The sequence below is a fragment of the Rhinopithecus roxellana genome, chromosome 6 (assembly GCF_007565055.1).
Source record: "Rhinopithecus roxellana isolate Shanxi Qingling chromosome 6, ASM756505v1, whole genome shotgun sequence".
Lineage (NCBI taxonomy): Eukaryota > Metazoa > Chordata > Mammalia > Primates > Cercopithecidae > Rhinopithecus > Rhinopithecus roxellana.
In genome coordinates, this window is record NC_044554.1 from 74,491,118 (window position 1) to 74,513,017 (window position 21,900).

The 21,900-nt window shown below is 36.6% G+C and overlaps 1 protein-coding gene across 1 annotated transcript in view; it reads left to right on the top strand.

Moving 5' to 3' along the window:
• Positions 1 to 21,900, top strand: part of ITGB8 (integrin subunit beta 8) — an 85,433-nt gene that overhangs the window by 61,485 nt on the left and 2,048 nt on the right. Inside the window, exons 8-14 of the mRNA XM_010358710.2 lie at positions 3,082 to 3,171; positions 7,129 to 7,263; positions 10,143 to 10,548; positions 13,069 to 13,294; positions 14,189 to 14,298; positions 17,803 to 17,966; positions 18,063 to 21,900. The exon at positions 18,063 to 21,900 is cut by the window's right edge and continues 2,048 nt beyond it. Coding sequence (XP_010357012.1) covers positions 3,082 to 3,171; positions 7,129 to 7,263; positions 10,143 to 10,548; positions 13,069 to 13,294; positions 14,189 to 14,298; positions 17,803 to 17,966; positions 18,063 to 18,185 — 1,254 coding nt within the window. The 3' untranslated portion in view covers positions 18,186 to 21,900. The remainder of the gene's footprint in view (positions 1 to 3,081; positions 3,172 to 7,128; positions 7,264 to 10,142; positions 10,549 to 13,068; positions 13,295 to 14,188; positions 14,299 to 17,802; positions 17,967 to 18,062) is intronic.

A 21,900-nucleotide genomic window follows, 5' to 3' on the forward strand; every position in this document is an offset into this window, starting at 1 on the left:
TTTGCATCTTGCATGTCTAGAGTGCTTCTTATTCTGGTCCATGAGCATATCCTCCTAATAGGTTAGAGTTGGAGAATATCAGCTTAATTCTCAATAGCACTGACGCACCTAGCTTTGGTCTAGGTCATTCAATAATGGACCAAAAAGGGCCATGGAAGTGGCTGAGCCAGTCAAAGCCTTGGTGACATAAGAATAATCTTGGTGGTGTCTGGAGTCCTTTAGGCCAGGTGAGACCCTCAAGCAAAACAAAGCAGCTGTGTTACACTGGAGGTGCCATGGACCCCTCAGCCTAGAACTGTTTCTCTGCAACGCTGCTGTAGCTTTCTTTTCACAGTCTTTAAAGCTCTTTCTTCCTAGAAACTCTCTTGTTTTCATTTTCGTGAAGCTATGACACCCTGATTTTCATTATGCATCTCTGTTCACTTGGTCTCCTTCATCTCCTTTGCTATCTTTGCTTCTCCCATCTGTTCCCTAATTATACATCTCCCCTCAGTGGCCAGTTCCCAGTGCCCTCTACTTATTTTTTAAAACTGCAGAGAAAGTGCATTTTTTGGCTTCAATAAATACTTGAACCCATTTGCATTTGCCACAAGCTAGTGTTCCCTCTACCAGTTTCCCTATTACCTACCTACCTTATCATCTGAAAGCACTACTTTAATCATAACACTTCTTCCCTTAGAAACCTATGGTAAAGCTTTATTTATTTAGGGTAAATGTATGGAGTACAAGTGCAAGTTTGTTACATGTGTAGATTGTATAGTGGTAAAGCCAGGGCTTTCAGAGTATCTATCACTCGAATAGCATACATTGTACCCATTAAGTGATTTCTCATCATCCATCCCACTCCCAGGCCCTCACCCTTCCAAGTCTCCATTATCTATCATTCCACATCATGTATACACATTATTTAGCCCCCACTTATGGGTGAGAACATGTGCTATTTCTCTTTCTGTGTCTGACTTAGTGAAACTTTATTTAATTTCTTGTTTTCCCAAATGTATATACCATGGAATCACATTTTAAGGTAACAACAAACTAACATCTGCAGAAGTAGGACTCTGGTCAAAATTAAATGGCCCAAACCATTTTATTAACAATCATAACAGCTTCCACTTACTGGGTACTTAACTATTGTCAGGCATTGAGTTTGTAAACATTTATTAATCTAATCCTCTTAGTAACTCATAAAAATGAGGGCAGTCATCTTAAAATGCCCATTTTAAAGATAAGAAACCATATTTTAGGAGGTTACTTGCCCAAGGGTTTCTAACAACCCAAATCCTTTGCTCTTAACCTCTAAGCTTAAAAGTTGGCTTTGAAATACCGTGCAGCTTTTTATAGCTTTTCTTCCTCTTTGCTGTTTCTCTAACATTATTTCTTGGTAGCATTATTGGCTCTAGCAATTTATTCCTATTCCTTTAAAAATTTGCCATTAACTGATAAACCATAAAACCAGGTTTTTTTTTATTATTAATTGAATTATGCACAGTGTCAGAATCAACTGGCTCCAAAGCCTGGGAAGCTCCAGTGTGAGCCCCACGCATGCCCTTATAGTCACCTCCTTTGACTGCCTAGAGATCTTTTTTATCAATCACCTTTCACCTGGGTTCTAACAACCTCATGGCTGATCTCCGTAATCCATCCTCCATCTGGCTGCCAGGATGATCTGTTGAAACCACAAGTGTGACCACAGTACTCCCTTGAGTAAAAGGTTTCAGCGATGCCCTCTGAATTAGAAGACCAAATCTCTAAGGTGGCACATAAAGCCATGTGGTCTCCGCTTGCCTTTTTGGCCTCATTGCCCCACTGTTCCTTGCCTTGCAGGGATGCTTCTCATCTCTCCAGCCACACTTCTAATCCTCCTGTGCATAAGCACTCAGCCAGGCTGTTTCTTTCCTCTCTGCCTTTGTTCTTGCTGCCCACCCTCGCCTCTCATGTCTGGAAGTCCTTCTTCCTCATTACTTTATTAACTCTTACTCATACTTTAAGACATAGCTTATAATTCACCTCCTCCAGGAAACAGTCCTTGGCAACCTTCCCCAGATCTCAAATACTTGCCAAGTATCCCTCTCATTAGGGTCTATGCACATCTCTATTGTTTCACATGTTCATATGTACAGTGTTTAGTGAAATTGTCATTTATATGCCTGTGAGATCCTTAAGGGTGGAAACTATGTGACCTAGTGATTTGGCATCTCCAAAGTGTGTATAAAGTAGGAGCTCAATAAAAGTCTAGTAAATAAATTTTTTAAATCTATAAATGATAATTTTTTTTCCTTATGACTTGAGATACCAAATTGTTAGTGTCTAAGTAATGGCTGGCATCCAGAAGGAACTTAAGGATATCTGTGAATAGAATAAAATGCAAGAATAAATGGATTTCAAAACTTTTAGCATTTGATTTCCTATAAATATGTGCCCTTTAGTCAGATTGACTTTTTTTCTATTTTTGCTTCATCTTCAATTCATGTAGACCTTTAAGCCTTTGCTCATTCTCCCTAAAAATACCTACGGTCTTCTCCATAATTAATAAGCAACATCCATCAAGAACACATACCCCATGAAGTTTCCACTTGTGACTATGATTTTTCCTAACTGAAGAAGTTTTGGGAAGTGCTTCATTAAATAGTGTTAAATCATTTCCAAATTGCAGGCCTACTCTGAACCTTTTAATTTGCAAATGTGCATTTTATGTTTCTAAGTGGAAGAAACCATATGCAGAACTTCCCAAGCTTATTTCCCCTCAAAACCTTTTGTATGTTTAAAATCTCTTGATCTTTACATTCCATGGAAGATATGTGGGAGATGCTCATCTGCATTTCGATTGGATTCAATCGGAATCGACAGTGATTCCGGATGCACACACACAGTCATGCACATGTACAGACACATACAACCATTACATGGGTATATGTTCTGGCTGCTCTACTAGTTTGCTTATATTTTTCTTGTGTCTTATATGTTTTCATTCATTTAATCGTTCACCTTCAACTGATAACTACAAAAATATTTACTGTTTTTTGGTTGCTAACCCATTACATACTATTGTCATTCTTTAAATGTTATTGATATGTTTTATAGGATCTTCTACCCCTCTTGCCGGGCACCATTGCTGGTGAAATAGAATCAAAGGCTGCAAACCTCAATAATTTGGTAGTGGAAGCCTATCAGGTATGTATATATTATATACAATTTTTAAAATAAAATTTTTACACCAATTTCTGTGGCAAGGTACAAAGTAGTGCTATGTCATCTTGAGAGGAGAATTAGAAAGCATTTTAGATTAAGAATTAGGAATCTGAAGTTCATCCCTGGCCCTACCACTAACTAGCTTTTTTCTTTGGGAAAGTCATTTCTACTTTCTGTGGCTCACTTTTCTCATTGACAATCAATGAAGATTGGGCTAGAGGCTATCTAAATTTCCTTCTACATCCAATGCTCAGTGAATCATCAAGTCTTAGCTATAGAATGTACTGTATTACCAGGAAATTGCATCATTTCCTATCCCATAATGATAAAGTAGAAGTCCACAGTTACATAAGGCAATAATCTGCCAGGGAAGTTGAACTATCTGGGATACAGCAATTATTAAGAGGACTCCGTTGGGGGGTCTACGATCAACCACTTGATTGTTCAACAATAATTTTAGCAGTTCTATCGAAAGAGTTTGATTAAAAGAATCACCTTAGTGGATATTCTATTTTCTTGAGTTCATCGTTGTATGCTGTCATCAGTCCTGTGAAGAGTGAATGCCTCAATGTAAAGAATTTAAAGAAACATCTGTTCTTTCAACCTGGATCATTCCTGAATAGAACAACCTCTGTTAAGATGTTGCAATGATAGTGACTGCTACATTTTTACCACTAAGATCCAGTCACTTTCCATACATGACCTCATTTAGTCCTCACACCTGATCTATAAGGCAGGTGGTTAGTACCCATGTTGTATATTAGTAGAAACCAAGACTTGGGAAAGTGAAACAAGCTTGTCAAAGGTTGTTCAACTAATAAGCAGAAGAAAGTGGGATCAGAATCCAGGTGTTCCTTTACTTCAAGCCTCAGGTGCTTCCTCCTGTGTGATACCACCTGTTTTTCATTGTTTTACAGTGTGTCAAAAGATATGCTTTATGCTACCTTGAATTTATGGGCCAACTATAAAGTCTCACTTTCCCAAATCCTCTGACTCCCTTCCTGACACGTAGAGTTTAATAGTTAAATTGTAGCCAAAGCATTGTGGAAAAAACTCTGGCTTCTCTTCTCATTTTCTACAGACAGCGCACCTGCCTTTAGCTTGGGCACAAAAGAGAAAGGCAGGAAGTAGACACAAGATATAAAATGAAGAACTTGTTTAAACTTTCATCTTCTAAAAGGAAAATAAATCTTGCTTGATTTGTTTTCCCTGAGTATAGTTTTCTATATCTGAAAAGTATGCTGAGTAAAATAAGGAAGAGCATCTTAAGTTACATCTTTCTCACTGTTACAAAAGAAAAGAACAGTGAGACTGAAGAGGGACTTATCACAGAAAATCCAATGTGTCTACAATTCGTTCCCATCAGTAGTCTGTTCCCAAGAATAATCAAAATAAGAGAAGAGCTTATGCTATTAGAAACCACCCTAAATTCTTTAGTATGAACCCATTTATTACTCCAAACAAAGTATATAAACTGACAGATTTTTACCTGTGTGTCAGACTACCCAGTGGCAAAGGAGACAGCAACATTTGGTTATTTTGCCTAGCATAGGTATGCAATGCCTTAGCCCACTGTAAACAGTGGAAAACCTTAAAAAGTGGAAAAATGATATTAAATCCAACAAAAACTTACTGTGGCTAACTACTCTCCTTAAGTTGGAATTCTGTTATTATTTTATATATGTTTATATTATCAAAAATCTTCTAAACTTTCATTTTGTGTTCACAGTCCAACAGAATCAATTCACAATCCATTTAAGAATTATGTAGAATCTGCCTCTGTACCTACTAGATACTAAAAGGGAAGCTTAAGATTATGAATTGCTGAATCCCCAAACTGGGCAAAAATTTAAGGATTTGTCTTCACCTCAGGCTTGAAAAACATTGGCCTAACTAGCTAAAATCTTTTTCTTTTCTTTTTTCTTTCTTTCTTTCTTTCTTTCTTTTTTTTTTTTTTTTTTTTTTTTTGAGATGGAGTTTCACTCTGTCTTGCCCAGGCTGGAGTACAGTGGCAAGATCTTGACTCACTGCAACCTCCACCTCCCAGGTTCAAGTGATTCTCCTGCCTCAAGCTCCAGAGTAGCTAGGATTACAGGCATGTGCCACCCACACCCAGCTAATTTTTGTATTTTTAGTAGACATAGGGTTTCACCATGTTAGCCATGCTGGTCTGGAACTCCTGACCTCAAGCGATCCACCTGCCTCAGCCTCCCGAAGAGCTGGGATTAGAGGCGTGATCCACCACACTAGGCTAACTAAGATCTTAAGAGAAGCAGAATTTTAGAAGGGTAAACTGAGGATGTTCATTGTGTTAGGCATTTCCTTCTGATCTGCTGGTTGCCACATATCAACATCCTTGTATACCGTTGGAAGTTTCTATTGATTTACCAAAATTACACAATTAATTGTTGCACTATCTATGAGCTCTCTGGAAGACAAAAAAAAAAAAAAAAAAAATGTGACTGACATAGTCTTACCTACTGTAAATAATATTTACATTGAGAAATTAGAGGAAAGTCTCTTGTTCTAAAGATATGCTGCCAGAATTCCATGATTATTTGTCAGTAAGCACATGTTTCTTTGTTGATTATACCATTGAAGAAGAGAAATCACTCAAGTAAAGAATTAGAAGCCACTGGAAATTATTTTTCTTTTCATAACCCGCTGCTTGCTCTTTTCTTTAGGTACATACTTCATTTTTCCTTTTTTTTTTTTTTTTTGTTTTTTTTACAAGTGAAGGATTTTTGCATGTGGTAGACTCTTAGTTGTATGCAATAAAGTGCACACAGATCTGAAGTATACATTAAAGTTAGATAGATCATTTGGAAGTCGAAGACTGTAGAGAAAGAAATTAGTGTGTGCCTGCCACACAATAAGCATTAAATAGATATTTATTGAATGAGTGTATACATGGGTGAATAAATGAATGAATGAATGGTTTTCTGCCCAGTAAGAGGCCCTATTTTGGTATTAAGGATTGCAACAAGCTTGGCTGACACAAACAAGTCCCAGGGACTTGGGAAAAATTCTAAGCCATTCTTGGAGAACCTTATAGAACCACATAGAACCATATCTGTTAGGTAATTCTTGCTCCTTCAGTGTAGAAATGGCCTCCCTAAAATGTACTTGTCAATTCTGTGTCAATAAGGCATTTTAGCTATCATGATAGTCTCAATTGTTTGAAACAAAAAATATTTCTTTAGCAGCTTTTTTTTTTTTTTTTTTTTTGAGAGGGAGTCTGGCTCTGTCGCCCAGGCTGGAGGTCAGTGGCCGGATCTCAGCTCACTGCAAGCTCCGCCTCCCGGGTTTACCCCATTCTCCTGCCTCAGCCTCCCAAGTAGCTGGGACTACAGGCGCCCGCCACCTCGCCCGGCTAGCTTTTTGTATTTTTTAGTAGAGACGGGGTTTCACCGTGTTAGCCAGGATGGTCTCGAACTCCTGACCTCGTGATCCGCCCGTCTCGGCCTCCCAAAGTGCTGGGGTTACAGGCTTGAGCCACCGCGCCCGGCCTCTTTAGCAGCTTTATATGACAGAAGCATTTTCTACATTTTAAGGTGTCAAGATTTACCCTTCATGATGATATATGTGTTCTCAATGTTTAATTATACTTTATCATAAAATATGGTTATTACTGGATTAAAAATGGCTATTTTGTTAACAGACTGATAAATATCTTTGAAGGGCTCAAAATGCAGTCATGGAAATACTTAAAAAAATAGAATAATTTGAATGCAGATAATCTAATCCTTCAGTATTTCTTATGTATTTCAAATACAATTGGGTCTTTATGTGGAAAGTGTTTTTATTCATTCTTTTATAGAAACAGACTCTTTGATCTAGTTAAAATTAAATCTATAATGATTTAATAAGCTTGACTCTGCTTTGTTGCTTACATTTGAAACTACTCTCACATGTAATTTAAAAATAATGTCTCTGCAGAAGCTCATTTCAGAAGTGAAAGTTCATGTGGAAAACCAGGTACAAGGTGTCTATTTTAACATTACCGCCATCTGTCCAGATGGGTCCAGAAAGCCAGGCATGGAGGGATGCAGAAACGTGACAAGCAATCATGAAGTATGTGGGTGTGCATTTTTCCCTTTTAAAATAAACTAAGTTGCTTGGCATACTTTCTTACAGAAAAGTCAAACCATTCTGAAACATTTTACTTACTACTGACTCTAAGAATCTTATTTATACTTCAGGGTAACTTTCATTGTCTCTCCTCAAAGTTCCTCTTTGTTTTAGCTCAGTCTATTGTTCTCTCCAACTCTCAGGTTTTAATATGTATAAAACCTGTATGTATAAAATATGTATAAAACTTATACATTTTAATATGTATAAAAACGGTTACTGTCTTAGAAATAGTTATTTCCTTCAAAATCTTATTTTGGAAGAATGTTTTTTCTTACCTTTTACATTGTTTTTTTCTTTTCATTTGCTTACATGCCATCTTTCCTTCACTTTCAATGTGTGTGTGTGTGTAATATTAAACAATTATTTATCAATAGTAACTTTAAACTTAGGTGTCATGACCAGCATAAATTAGGAAATCATTTATTCTCAAATAAGTAGTGTCTATACTTACAATAATGATAATGCCTTTTTGGTTTCATATTCACAAAGTCTCAAAGTAATGTGAAATTTAAAGTCACATACCACAGAAAAGAATGGGAATGATAGAGCAGTTGATAAAGGCTAAGAATTTCAAAATCTTTCACTTTGTGATTGCCCCAATACACTCATAATTATCTAAATTATCTAGAAGGAGGTATGGAAATTTGTTAAAAACAATACAAAATGAGAAGAGCCATCATTTACCAAAAAAGAATGGGACGTAAAGGAGAGAGATCCAGATTGTAACAGTATCAGGAAACAGCACCAGAGGAGATAGAGATTCTCCAAGGATTGGCACAATAGAAAGAGTAACACAAAGAAACATACTCTTTAAGGGAGTCTTTGTTGGGTGAAGTGATTTTGAGTGAGTCATTTATTTCATGAGGCATTGTCTCATTTTTAAATGAATGACTTGGACTAGAAGATTTCCAACCCCCTTTCCTCTGAAGTTCTATGATGATTAATTATGTAATGTCATGCTATAGAAAAAAAGAAAAAGTTATTGAAAGTGATAGAAGATTCTAAAAATGAATAAAAGAGAATCCTGTCTTCTCTTTAGTTAGAATATGTTTTTCTATCTTAGGAATTTTAGAGCTGTATATTTTAAATTAATTATTGCAAGTTTCTAATTCTGTGATTTCTTCTATGATCACTCCATGGATTTTGTTCAAAGGATATCATATTTTGCAAAATACACTTTGGCTTTTCATTAAAACTACAGAGAAAACTTTTTACTAGCAAATACAGCACTAAGTTACTTCATGAAAAAACGGCTACTGTCTTAGAAATAGTTATTTCCTTCAAAATCTCATTTTGGAAGAATGGTTTTTCTTACCTGTTACATTGTTTTTTTCTTTTCATTTGCTTACATGCCATCTTTCCTTCACTTTCAATTGAGTGGTATAAATAGTTTAACTCTCAGGAATAGTCATACGACCTCTTAGTTACAGAAACCCCAGAGTATGATCTACTGTTAGAGATGGCAGTGGCCACATTAACTTACGTATCTGTTAAGCCTCAGCATTCTCAAAGACAAAAGCATTTTAAGTATAACACCAACTGTATTGATTTTAATATTATGGAACAAATTCTAGTGTTTCATGTATATATAAGCCAAATTTAGATACTTTATATTTTTGTATCATAGACACATATTCCAACCAAAAAGCTCAGCACAAATTAATTTTAAATTGTAATGGATCTCAATCCAACATGAAATAAATATACCTTATTTACCAAAGTACCTAAAGACGGTAAGGTGAGCCAACAAATATAAATAGACATATTAAATCAATTGTGTTGTGCAAAAAGAAGAAATAGAGAAAAAGAAAACATTTGACCAGTTCCTGCCAGCCCAGCTCCTTAGTTCTGGGCTATCTTCTTCCACTGAGACAAACAGATGACCTGTGCTGAGGTCTTAAGATTTGAGAATGAGAGTCCTAAACAATTATCTTTTGGGTAACATCACAGAAAGCCACATGTTTTCCTCCACTGAAACCCTGTATAAACTAAAATTTAACTCTGAAACTTTACTTGGGCTCCTAGAAAATAGGAACAAAATTAAAATTGTTCATTTGAACATCTTACCTCAGGGTTTTTAAAATCTTTTATTTATTTATTTATTTATGAGACGGAGTCTCGCTGTGTCACTCAGGCTGTAGTGCAGTGGTGTGATCTTGGCTCACTGCAATCCAAGTGATTCTCCTGCCTCAGCCTCCCTCCAAGTAGCTGGGACTACAGGTTCATGCCACCACACTCAGCTAATTTTTGAATTTTTAGCAGAGATGGGGTTTCACCATGTTGGCCAGGCCGATCTCGAACTTCTGACCTCGGGTGATCCAACTGCCTCGACCTCCCAAAGTGCTGGGATTACAGGCGTGAGCCACCGCTCCAGGCCTCATCTCAGGGTTTTAAACCAGTAGAGCAGAAGCCCTTTATTTTGGTCTATGTGATCTATCTCTAGTGTCAAATATTCAATACCCCACATTTTAATGGCTGAATTTAGAAAATGGTCTATTCTTTCTCATGTTTGCTAAGAAATTAATCATCAGTGATGGGGTAGACACTTCAAAAAGGCTTGCACTCAAGTCTATTTAATGGTGCAATATAGGGATTAGCAGTCATTATATTCTTTAACTCTCAAGCTCATTAATTGGAGAATAAATGACATTAAAAAGAGATGTTGCATGTTTATGAAAGAGATTACATGTGTTTATTTTACAAATATTTTTAATTTCTCTAAGATGGTTTCTTATCAATTCAGTTATTAACAGATATAATATCAGTAATAAAAATAATTAAGGTATGTAAATATGTTTCCTTTTTCCTCCTAAATTTAGGTTCTTTTCAATGTAACAGTTACAATGAAAAAATGTGATGTCACAGGAGGAAAAAACTATGCAATAATCAAACCTATTGGTTTTAATGAAACCGCTAAAATTCATATACACAGAAACTGCAGCTGTCAGTGTGAGGACAACAGAGGACCTAAAGGAAAGTGTGTAGATGAAACTTTTCTAGATTCCAAGTGTTTCCAGTGTGATGAGAATAAATGTCATTTTGATGAAGATCAGTTTTCTTCTGAGAGTTGCAAGTCACACAAGGATCAACCTGTTTGCAGTGGTCGAGGAGTTTGTGTTTGTGGGAAATGTTCATGTCACAAAATTAAGCTTGGAAAAGTGTATGGAAAATACTGTGAAAAGGATGACTTTTCTTGTCCATATCACCATGGAAATCTGTGTGCTGGTGAGTATAAATATATACAGGCAGCTTTTAATTGTCACTATTACACCAGCATAGATGTTAAAGTATCTTTAAGTCACACCTTTACAAATTAGCAAAATTGAATCTGAATTTGTTATTCAAAGTTTCATCGTCCATGAAATTAGGGCATGGCAACAGATTTATATAGTATGTGATTTTGATATTTATATTTTAACCTATTTTATACAGGAAATGCTTCAAAATAAAAACCTAAAATTAATTGTTATTCTCATGCTTTCCTTGATCTTGGAAAGAAATATACCAGAAAAGGAAATGCTGATGATATCTGACACATTTTCTGGAAGAATCAGAGTATTCTTCTAGAAGGATCTGATTCATTCTGGTAAATGGTCACTCCCTCCAACTTGTACATAGGATTTTATTTCTGTCAGAATGATAGGGAGTGAGGTATAAGAGTATATTTTTCATTCATATGAAAATCTTTAATGCATTATTATAAATGGTATTCTAAGCTGGCAGTAATTTAAGCCTCTCCAGTTTATTTTGGGCCACCACCAGCAACAAAACTGCCAAAGGACAGCATTCTTCAAGAAAATACTGCCTTACTAAGTAATCTAAAAGATTCGTCCTTGAGGCCACACACAGACCAAATTTTAAACATAAAATAAATTAAAATAAAAATACCAAGATTACTCTTGGGCTATTCAATTTACTGCCACCTACAGGTTAGATTCCAGAAAATCTAATCAACATTTGCAAACTAAAACAAAATACTGTTTTTAAGTCAATTAAATAAATTACCTGTCATCTGAGTTCTGTGATAATTTTCCTGTGACAATACGCTAAATTTACTCATTGAGAAAAACATCTTTTTAGTATCTGCATTTTAGTTAATAAATATTTGTTAAATTATTGATGAATGGAAACATGTTATCATAAGCATATGGGATGTAACAAACCTATAAAAAATAAATGGTGCAATCTAGTCTAAGCTGAAAATTTGGCCTGTATCACCTAAATGTGCAGTGGAAATTGTCTTTTTTTCTATAACATACATAGAATATTTTAATATACAAACATGTATTCAACTGTAACTGACATCATGGGTAGGATGGATTATAGATGACTTTAGAATGAACCAGCAGTTGTCTACCATATTTTACAGGAAGGAAAAATATTATTTTACAGTGAAGAGAAAGAATTTTCTGAAGTCACGTCCCACAACTGTCAGTCTCTCAAGAGAGTTTCAAATACATTTGAGTATTTGTCCCAGTCTCTGCAGTAAAATATCTAGTGTACTAGCTTTTCTATATGAGTATAATACTACTGACCCACAAGCAGTTGGAAATCTGCTTTGAATTGTTTCTGTGTAAGTGCAGACTGTAACTGACATGTACTTTCTCCACTAGTCTCCTTTGGGAATAAAAACACATGTTCACAGGCCTGCTGGCGAGGATTCAGCATAAGCTTGCACAGCACACAGGGCTTGACCGACATTTGTCTGGCCTGGACTTCATTAGTTTTACACTTAGCAAATTGAGCTCGTCCTACAGTAGAATCTGTGGAACAATTATCCTGTGAGGTGCTCAGCAGTAAAAGAAGAGAGAGAGGGAGCTAAGAAAGGAAAGGAAGGGAGAGTGATAGAAGGAAGGAAGGGAGGGAAGGAAGGAGAAAGGAAAGGAGGCAGGGAGGGCGAGAGGGAGAAAAGAGGAAGGTTGGTTTGTGGCTAGATAAGCTTCAGAATTCCTATATAATCACGTGAAATGTACCCGCTTTTGACAGTTTCTGATGCACACTGGCATATTAAGTTTTGGACACTTTTTCTGTCTAAAATCCATTTAACTCTGTGTAACTGTGTTTTCTTCACCCCACATGCATAAATGTCAACCCACCACACACACACCATCTTTCTTTCTTTTTTTCATTTACCATCTAAGAACAGCTCACAGGACAGAGGAGGATCTGCCCTGCTAACTTACTAAATAATGCACTGAGGATGTGAAAGCATTTGTTCAACTTCCCAAGAGATCTGATCTTTAAACATGGCATTAGCAGTACTGAAGCACTGGAAAGGTTTGCCTCACAGTCCTGTCAAGTTATCCTAGGCCTTCAGCAACATCAGAAGACTGAGAGAATAGGTGATGGAAGCCATTAATCAAATACCTGTATTTTTTCTAACTTCAAGTCAGGGAGTTAACATTACTTCGGCCTTTGCAGTTTCTTGATAATGTGTGTGGTTTTAATGTAAAACTGAATATGCAATGACATTCAAGTAGTCTGGCAGCCACTAAGCAGGGGTGCCCTTCATGCTTGTTAGCAGAGTTCATTAGCATGAGGAGATTATCTACAGTAGAACAGCTTTGAAAACAGATCCTCCTAAATCCAACACTCTTTATGTCAGACCAACGAAAAAGTGATGCTGTTTCCATTCATTGGACTGTCAGTGTGTTTCCATGGAGATGATACAGGAATCCATGGTTGAAAACTCTTTACAAAGTCAGTGATCCAGATAACGTAGGTCCTGCGGTGTCTTCCTCACAGGGCATGGAGAGTGTGAAGCAGGCAGATGCCAATGCTTCAGTGGCTGGGAGGGAGATCGGTGCCAGTGCCCTTCAGCAGCAGCCCAGCACTGTGTCAATTCAAAGGGCCAAGTGTGCAGTGGAAGAGGCACGTGTGTGTGTGGAAGGTGTGAGTGCACCGATCCCAGGAGCATCGGCCGCTTCTGTGAACACTGCCCCACCTGTCATACGGCCTGCAAGGAAAACTGGTATGATTTCTCTGATTCCAAACATACACAAAGAATAGCTACTTTTGTCCTTTTTTGTTCTGACTTCCTTAATCTTAAACGTTGCCGGATACATTGTGACCAGCACGCTAAAAAAGAATTAAATGAGAAATGCTATGAATTAGAAGACTTAAATTCAAATCCTTGACTCCTGGATAGCTGTGGAAGCATTGGAATAAATCTGGACACTCACTATCTTAGCTTTTTGGAAATTAGAGGTTGCCTGCTGCCCAGCATACTATTTAGTAATAGAGTGATCTAGAACAAGTTGTTACAATTTTCTGTGCCTCAGTTTCCTGATATCAAAAGTGAGGATAGTAATAATACCTTGCTATATTTCTGTGAAAGAATCAAATGATTCACATAAAAAAACTCACCTTTGTACTTGATGCATGGCAATCATAGAATGTTAGCTGTTACTGCTATGTTTTATTTTTAATATTTTAATGATAAAGAACAATGGTGTCCGTAACACACCTTAGAAATAAGTGATCTATAAATGAAAGGTGATATGTTAAATGAAGGCAACATTACTCTTTTGTGCCAATAAATATTTCAGTAACAATTTGAGATCTGCACAAAGACTACTAATCTAAACATCACTGTAACTTCCAGTTTGTTTTATTCAGCATTTTAAACCATTGACTTTCTCAGATTAGTAGCTCATGTAAGTTTTTTAGAATTATGCATGGTAATTTATTTAAATCATTTGGAAATGCAATCCTTCAATGTAATGATGGCGTAATTTCTAATGAACATAATCAAAATTTGATTTGTTTCTGCATTGTTATTTTGTGTTTTGTTTTCTTGTGGAAAATATTATAGTCTACCACCTTTTTAAAGAATAAATATTTTCACTTCTGTTTCCCCTTGCAGGAATTGTGTGCAATGCCTTCACCCTCACAATTTGTCTCAGGCTATACTTGATCAGTGCAAAACCTCATGTGCTCTCGTGGAACAACAGCATTATGTCGACCAAACTTCAGGTAGGCCAAAGCTTAATAATCAAAGCGCAGAATAGTGTCTGTAGAGGATGATCTTCCCCCAAAAGACCCATAAGTAACCATGCTAAAGAAAGGACCGGGCCGGGTGTGGTGGCTCACACCTTTAGTCCCAGCACTGTGGGAGGCCAAGGCTGTTGGATCACCTGAGGTCAGGAGTTCGAGACCAGCCTGGCCAACATGGTGAAACCCCATCTATACTAAAAATACAAAATCAGTCAGGTAGCTGGCGCCTGTAATCCCAGCTACTCAGGAGGCTTAGGCAGGAGAATCGCTTGAATCCGGGAGGTGGAGGTTGCAGCGAGCTGAGATCGTGCTATTGCACTGCAGCCTGGGCAATAAGAGTGAAACCCTGTTTAAAAAAACAAAAAGAGAGAGAGAGGACTGAGGGCTTTATTTTTTAAATTTTGAATTAAATTTAGAAAAACATTGCTTTATTCTTTATAACAATAATAAATATGTGTTTATGTGTCATTTTCTACCTTAGATACTTCCTTCATGTTCACTGGCTCATTTAATGTCATACAACTCTTTGAGATTGGTATAATCTCCATTTTACAGATGGGGAAACTGAGGTTCAGGGAAATTTCTGTATGAGGGCTGCTATCTCTTAACTAGTAATGTTAAGATACATGTCTTAGACCAAGATCTTCAAACTAAAAGTTCCATACCCTTTTCATTATGTCACATTTATGATCATTCATCCTTAAGCTATATTTTTATCAAAATGAAAAGCACCAGGGAGGAATGGCACTTTTCAAGTTACGTATTTTGTAAAAGCAGATCATTTTTACTTAGAATTTTTTGGCTTCACCTGAAACATGAAAGCAAATATTGATTAGACATGATGAAGTTCAGAACTTGAAGCAAGTTTGAATTATGAAGGAAAATTATGGCTCGGCAGACTTCATCTCTTAGTGAAATGAGTCTATATGGGGAACTCATATTTCTGGTTCACTGAGGACTTGACAGCCAATTTATTTGGATGCCTTTCCATGGAAATACATTGCATGGGAATTCAGCTGTGTAGATGAGACAGGAAACCTAACCACTCAGCCACACCATAGCAAGCACACTCAGTGGTTACAGGGTACCATCTTTGGGAGATTTAAAAAACTGAATCATAAACTCGTTATATTGTATACATTAACATGTGCAGTTTTTGTATATCAATGATATTTAATAAAGCTGTTTAAAAAAAAACAACAAAAGCAAAACAAAGCAAAACAAAAAGTTATTTAGAACCCAGAACCCTACTTTGCACAGGGGTAAGGTGTGGACCTCCACATGCATTAGAAACTAACCTTGAAATTATATCTTTATTAAAACATTCCTATTGCAACTATTATTTCAAGTCTCTCCAACCTGTAAGAAAAACTCCAGCTCTTAGAGAGACTGCACAAAAGAATAAACTTTCTCCAGAGTGTTGTTTCCTTTTTCCCTCACATCCACACTGATCTTAGCCCATAATGAACTTGGCTCTGAAAAGAGCCCCATGTGCTGCCAGCTGGAGCTGCAGCAATCACTCCAGAAAGCCAAGTGCCTTTCTAATAAATAAGGCCTTACTATCAACATGTCATTTATTATGTTAAGTAAACACTACTTTGAATTAAGTGTTGTTACAAAAAGTATTCCCTTAAAGCTCCTTAGGAAAAGTCCTGGCCTGACCTAAACTAAGGAAAGTATAGGCTAGGCATGAATGTTTGACCACTCATAGCATTTAAATATGCATGCAGATTTGAGCTCCGAAATGCCCTCTGTTCTAACCTATTAGAAATATTTCCAAAATGTGTCAGTAGCTAGGGGCCGCCCCTCCCCTTCACAACTATTGTGCAAGGAGAGGGAAAGGACATTTGTTAGGCACCTCTATTATCTATCCACTCAGTCGCACTTAAAGGCTGTTCTTTCAGTCTCTCTGGCTGAGCTCCCACCAGGCGAGAAGCCACTAAGTGGAATCAAGCCGGGCGCCCCCTCTGAGGATCTGCCTTAGCTGATTGAGTCGTCCTAAATCAACCAAAGGAAATGACAATCTGTCAGAATAGAAGGCGTGTGTGTTATGAACCCGAAGTCACTGTGGAAGCCTCAAAAGATACCACCTTTGAGCAGAATATTTTGGATTCTCTCTCTGTGAGACCTGTAGCAACAGGGACCTACACTGGCATTTGGTGTTTCCATTCCAGTTGTAGCACTGAGATAGCCTTTGACCTTTCTTTCAGAGTACCTTATCACACACACACACACACACACACACACACACACAAATAGGCTTAATTAAGTCTTCTCGCTTGAGAGGAACCCTTTCCCTTATCACCGAGCTTGGCCTTATTCAAAAACATGCTCAGTCCTCACTGGAAATTCAGACCCAAATCAGCCAGGATTGGTTGGGAGGTGCACTATGCTAAGCCTTGGCAGGTCACCACCCTAGTGGCCCTCTCAGGGAGACCTTGGAACTTTGGATGAGGTCCCCAAACCTTGGAGAATGGGTGGGGGCACACAGGCCTCTTTAGCCACAAAGTAATTTTATTAATCTGGGGCAGCTGGTGAGTTAGTTCTATGGAATACTTGCCTATTGTGTAACCATATTCCTCTTAGATTAGGGTAATGCCTCTGGCAACAACAGAGTCTGTAGACTTTTAAGCGCCAGATCTTTGGCAATGACGGTGTGCCAAAGATCTGGTGCTAAAACGAGATCTAGCATGTCCCTCCTCTTAACACAACATTTCTTTTTCCAGCTAGTAATTATTTGTCCTAAGTATTATTTGTTCTTAAAATACACAGTGCAATTTTAGAGGCAAATGGAATAGGTGTAGTTAACGACAAGTAAAAAGTAAATTAATGAAAAATGAAGAATGATATTTTCATGTTATCCCAAATTGGACACTCCTATTTCCTGGAGAAGCCATGTATAATAATAATGAAGATTTACACTTCAATTTCTGAAGAAATATTTATTTACCTATTAGAGTAGTTTTGATTTTAGTTTCTGCAGATGTTTACTTTATTTTCCATTATTGGCGTGGAACAAATGAAGATGAAGCATAACAAGAGAAACATATCCTAAGGCCCAGAATGGCTCAATAATTTTTTGAAATCCTATTTTCCATTTAGTGATCAACCGTACACACCACAAAAACTATTCCTCTTTCTGTCTTGGATAAAATTATGCTTGGTTATGGGACATGGACATATTCCAGTTAATACAATTAAAGAATCAAGCTGCAAAGGAATAGTATGATTGAATACCTTAACCGTGACTATTCTCCAAAGGAGGGTTGTCTATTGAAAATATTTTCATAATAAACGTGCAAGAAAAAATTAGAGAGCTTACTGTTTCTGAATCAAAGGTAATTTCAATCCCCTGATTTGAAAATGTAGATTTGCAAATATCTTCGGCACTATTAATTGAGGCGTGAACATCATTTTCGTGATAGACTCTTTTGATTTACTTATTTCAATTTTTAATCCATTTATTTGTTTGCTTCATTACAGAGTGTTTCTCTAGCCCAAGCTACTTGAGAATATTTTTCATCATTTTCATAGTTACATTCTTGATTGGGTTGCTTAAAGTCCTTATCATTAGACAGGTGATACTACAATGGAATAGTAACAAAATTAAGTCCTCGTCAGAGTACAGAGTGTCAGCCTCAAAAAAGGTGAGTGAATTCTAAAAAAGAATTGCTAACAGTATGTTATTGCCTAGTTACAATATTTAGGCCCTTAGTTAATAATAATATTTCTTCTCCATTAAGGATAAGTTGATTCTGCAAAGTGTTTGCACAAGAGCAGTCACCTACAGACGTGAGAAGCCTGAAGAAATAAAAATGGATATCAGCAAATTAAATGCTCATGAAACTTTCAGGTGCAACTTCTAAAAAAAGATTTTTAAATACTTAATGGGAAACTGGAATTCTTAATAATTGCTCCTAAAGATTATAATTTTAAAAGTCACAGGAGGAGGCAAATTGCTCACGGTCATGCCAGTTGCTGGTTGTACACTCGAACGAAGACTGACAAGCATCCTCATCATGATGTGACTCACATAGCTGCTGACTTTTTCAGAGAAAAATGTGTCTTACTACTGTTTGAGACTAGTGTCATTGTAGCACTTTACTGTAATATATAACTTATTTAGATCAGCATAGAATGTAGATCCTCTGAAGAGCACTGATTACACTTTACAGGTACCTGTTATCCCTACGCTTCCCAGAGAGAACAATGCTGTGAGAGAGTTTAGCATTGTGTCACTACAAGGGTACAGTAATCCCTGCACTGGACATGCGAGGAAAAAAATAATCTGGCAAGTATATTCTAAAGGTTGCCAAACACTTCAACAGCTGGTGGTTGAATAGACAAGAACAGCTAGATGAGTAAATGATTCGTGTTTCATTCTTTCAAGAGGTGAACAGATAAAACCTTAATCTTAAAAGATTATTGCTTTTTAAAGTGTGTAGTTTTATGCATGTGTTTTTATGGTTTGCTTCTTTTTACAAGATGGATACTAATTCCAGCATTCTCTCCTCTTTGCTTTTGTGTTTTGTTTTCTTTTTTACAGGATAAGTTTATATATGTCACAGATGACTGGATTAATTAAGTGCTAAGTTACTACTGCCATAAAAAACTAATAATACAATGTCACTTTATCAGAATACTGGTTTTAAAAGCTGAATGTTAATAGGGGACACTGTAAAGTACCATCAAAATCTGAATAGCTTCATTGTGCACAGGTGTGGAGTTTTGTATCTTCTTACCTGGTAAACTGAAGGGATTGTTTGGCCATTTCATTTATCTGATCATTAATTCACAAGACATTTAGAAATTCTGCCTCAAGCAAAGTACCACGTTTTGAATGTTTTCTTAGATTTTGATTGCAAGTAGATATCAGCATTTTTTAAATGAAAAGCTATATTATCTTTTCTCTTCAAGGCAGCCTAAGGATGTTCTCTCCCGGAATCACTCAAACCCTTCTTGCCAGAATCCATAAAAGTACAAAATTGGAGGAGAATAGATGATATCTTAGAAATAAGCTATTTTTTTTTTTTTTTTTTTTTTTTTGAGACGGAGTTTCACTCTTGTCACCCAGGCTGGAGTGCAATGGCATGATCAGGGCTCACTGCAACCTCTGCCTCCCAGGTTCAAGCAATTCTCCTGCCTCAGCCTCCTGAGTAGCTGGGATTACAGGCATCTACCACCATGCCCAGCTAATTTTTGTATTTTTAGTAGAGATGGGGTTTTGCCATGTTGGACAGGTTGATCTCAAACGCCTGACCTCAGGTGATCTACCCTCGTCGGCCTCCCAGAGTGTTGGGATTACAGGCATGAGCCACCATGCCAGGCTGCTAATTCTCCTTTTTAGTGAGTTGGGGAACTGAACCTCAGAAAACTTAAATGATTGCTCAAAGAACACTCAAGTGATAAAGTGGCCACATTGGAAAGGAGTTTCTATCTTCTCGTTGCCAGGCCAGTGTTCATTGCACAATATCATGCTACCTCTTGAATCTTTAAAATATTCAATTGGCAAATGTTTTTCAATGTGATTTACTCAAGTCTTAAGTGTATAAGGAAAGTTCAAAGCAAAATAGAAAAGAATAACTCAAACTGAATTGTCCATAATCAGCTTCCAGTCTTTCATGCTAATCAACTTCTTAAGAGACTGAAGCATGGCGCACCTACAAGGGAATTCCTTCATACCATAGCCTATATGAACAGTGTTCCCTGGAGTTCTCCAGTGCTCAGCTTGAGACCTTGATACATGGGCCATGAGCCTTGTCTTCCCCAGTGGATATTTCTTTACACTTACCTTATCCCTATGGACTTAGTCTGATTTTCTTGGCTAGCAGTCTAACAGTCCTGTGTGGATACACAGTTTTGCCCATGACAACAAAGGAATCTATTTAAAATATCTTTTTATAATTAACTTCCAAGATTTGCTGTCTTCCAGCACTTGAGTTAAAGTACTGGATATTGCAATTTGATGAAGACTAACCCCATCTCATATTCTACCCTAAAGAGAACTGAAAAACCTGTAATAAGTTTTTCTGGGGCCAATAAACACAGCAGCTCTATTACATGTCCTTTACAGCCAAGCAATTTCAATGCTAACTTGAATTGCACTTCCTTCCTCAAACGAGAGATTGACACAGTTCAGTACTGTGAGTCACTTGTATAAGAAACCTTTGATCACTAAAAATAATGTAAAAATTGGATTTAGTATCCTAATACACATAACATTCTTCTTAAAAAGGAAAATGGATGGATACCTGACAACCCTCCAAAAGAAAAAATGTAAGATAGCCATTAATTAAGATGACGACAATTTTTGAAACAAACATTATGATGTTTATGAACAATAAACACATTCCCATATGGAATGAATTATCTAAAAGAGTATAACAAAATGAAATCCTTAAAAATCAAGGGTTTATATTTTTTTTACACCCTCACTTGTTTGCACTAACTTTATAGTGGACCAAGGCTGTTACCATAGGAAGGGACAAACTCATGTAGGCAACTCACTGTTACACGATGATTGTGGTTATGCTTGCAAAGTCTTGTGCTTACCTTTTTTGTTTTTACTTAAAAAGCTAATTGTTTAAAGATTGTAGGACTTGTATTTTACTTGAATAATTGATATCTTCCTGTGTAATGATTTGTGAGATGAAAATTAATATTTGACTAGTTAGAATTAATTAAATGGTAAGGGAACACAGGGTACTCTTAGGTTAAATAATTTATGTAAATAGAGTCTATTTTCAACTAATGTGGCCACAGGAGCCTTTTGAGATTCACTGATATTAAACACAATTAATGAAATTTTAAATCGTTAACAGAATTGAGAACTTGAACAACACTTTTAGTACTACAGCATTTTTGTGTCCTAAAGTATGTAATGATTTATAAATGTGCCGTACATACACTACAACATAACATTTGCTTTGTTATGCATTTTACTTCTCTGGGGACACCATTGCACTGCAGTGCACATGTATTTATAAACATTTGTTATATTTTTGGAAACTTGCTAATATTTATTAAGTCATAGACTTTTCTGGAAGACTTAAAAATTCACTAAAAATCTGATTATGTCTTAAATGTTCAGTTTATTTTTGGTTTATTAAAATAACAACAACAAAAAAAAAGAATCTAAGGTTAAACACAATAGATATCTCTGGAAGCAATTTTCCAAAACTCAACATTAAAGTTCGTGGATACATGAGATGCAATACTTCAAAGAATAAATCTGAAATATATGTGTAATATTTACTTAATATCCATTGAAGATATCCTTATGTAAGACAACAGTCAGCCATCAGACACTGAAATGTATTATGATAGACTATGAAGAATTTTCTCTGTAGAATTATATTCCTCCTGGAACCTGGTAGAGTAGATAAGACTCAAAGGCTTTTTCTTTCTTTTCTTATTCCTGTTTTTTCCACTCACTCTTCCCAAGAGATTTTTCTAAAGCTTCAAGCTTAATAAGCCTAATAGTGAAAAAGAACTGAATTTAATGGTATAATGAAGTTCTTCATTTCCAGACACCTTTAATTGACCTTAAAGCTCATTTGAGTCTATGCCCCTGAACAAAGA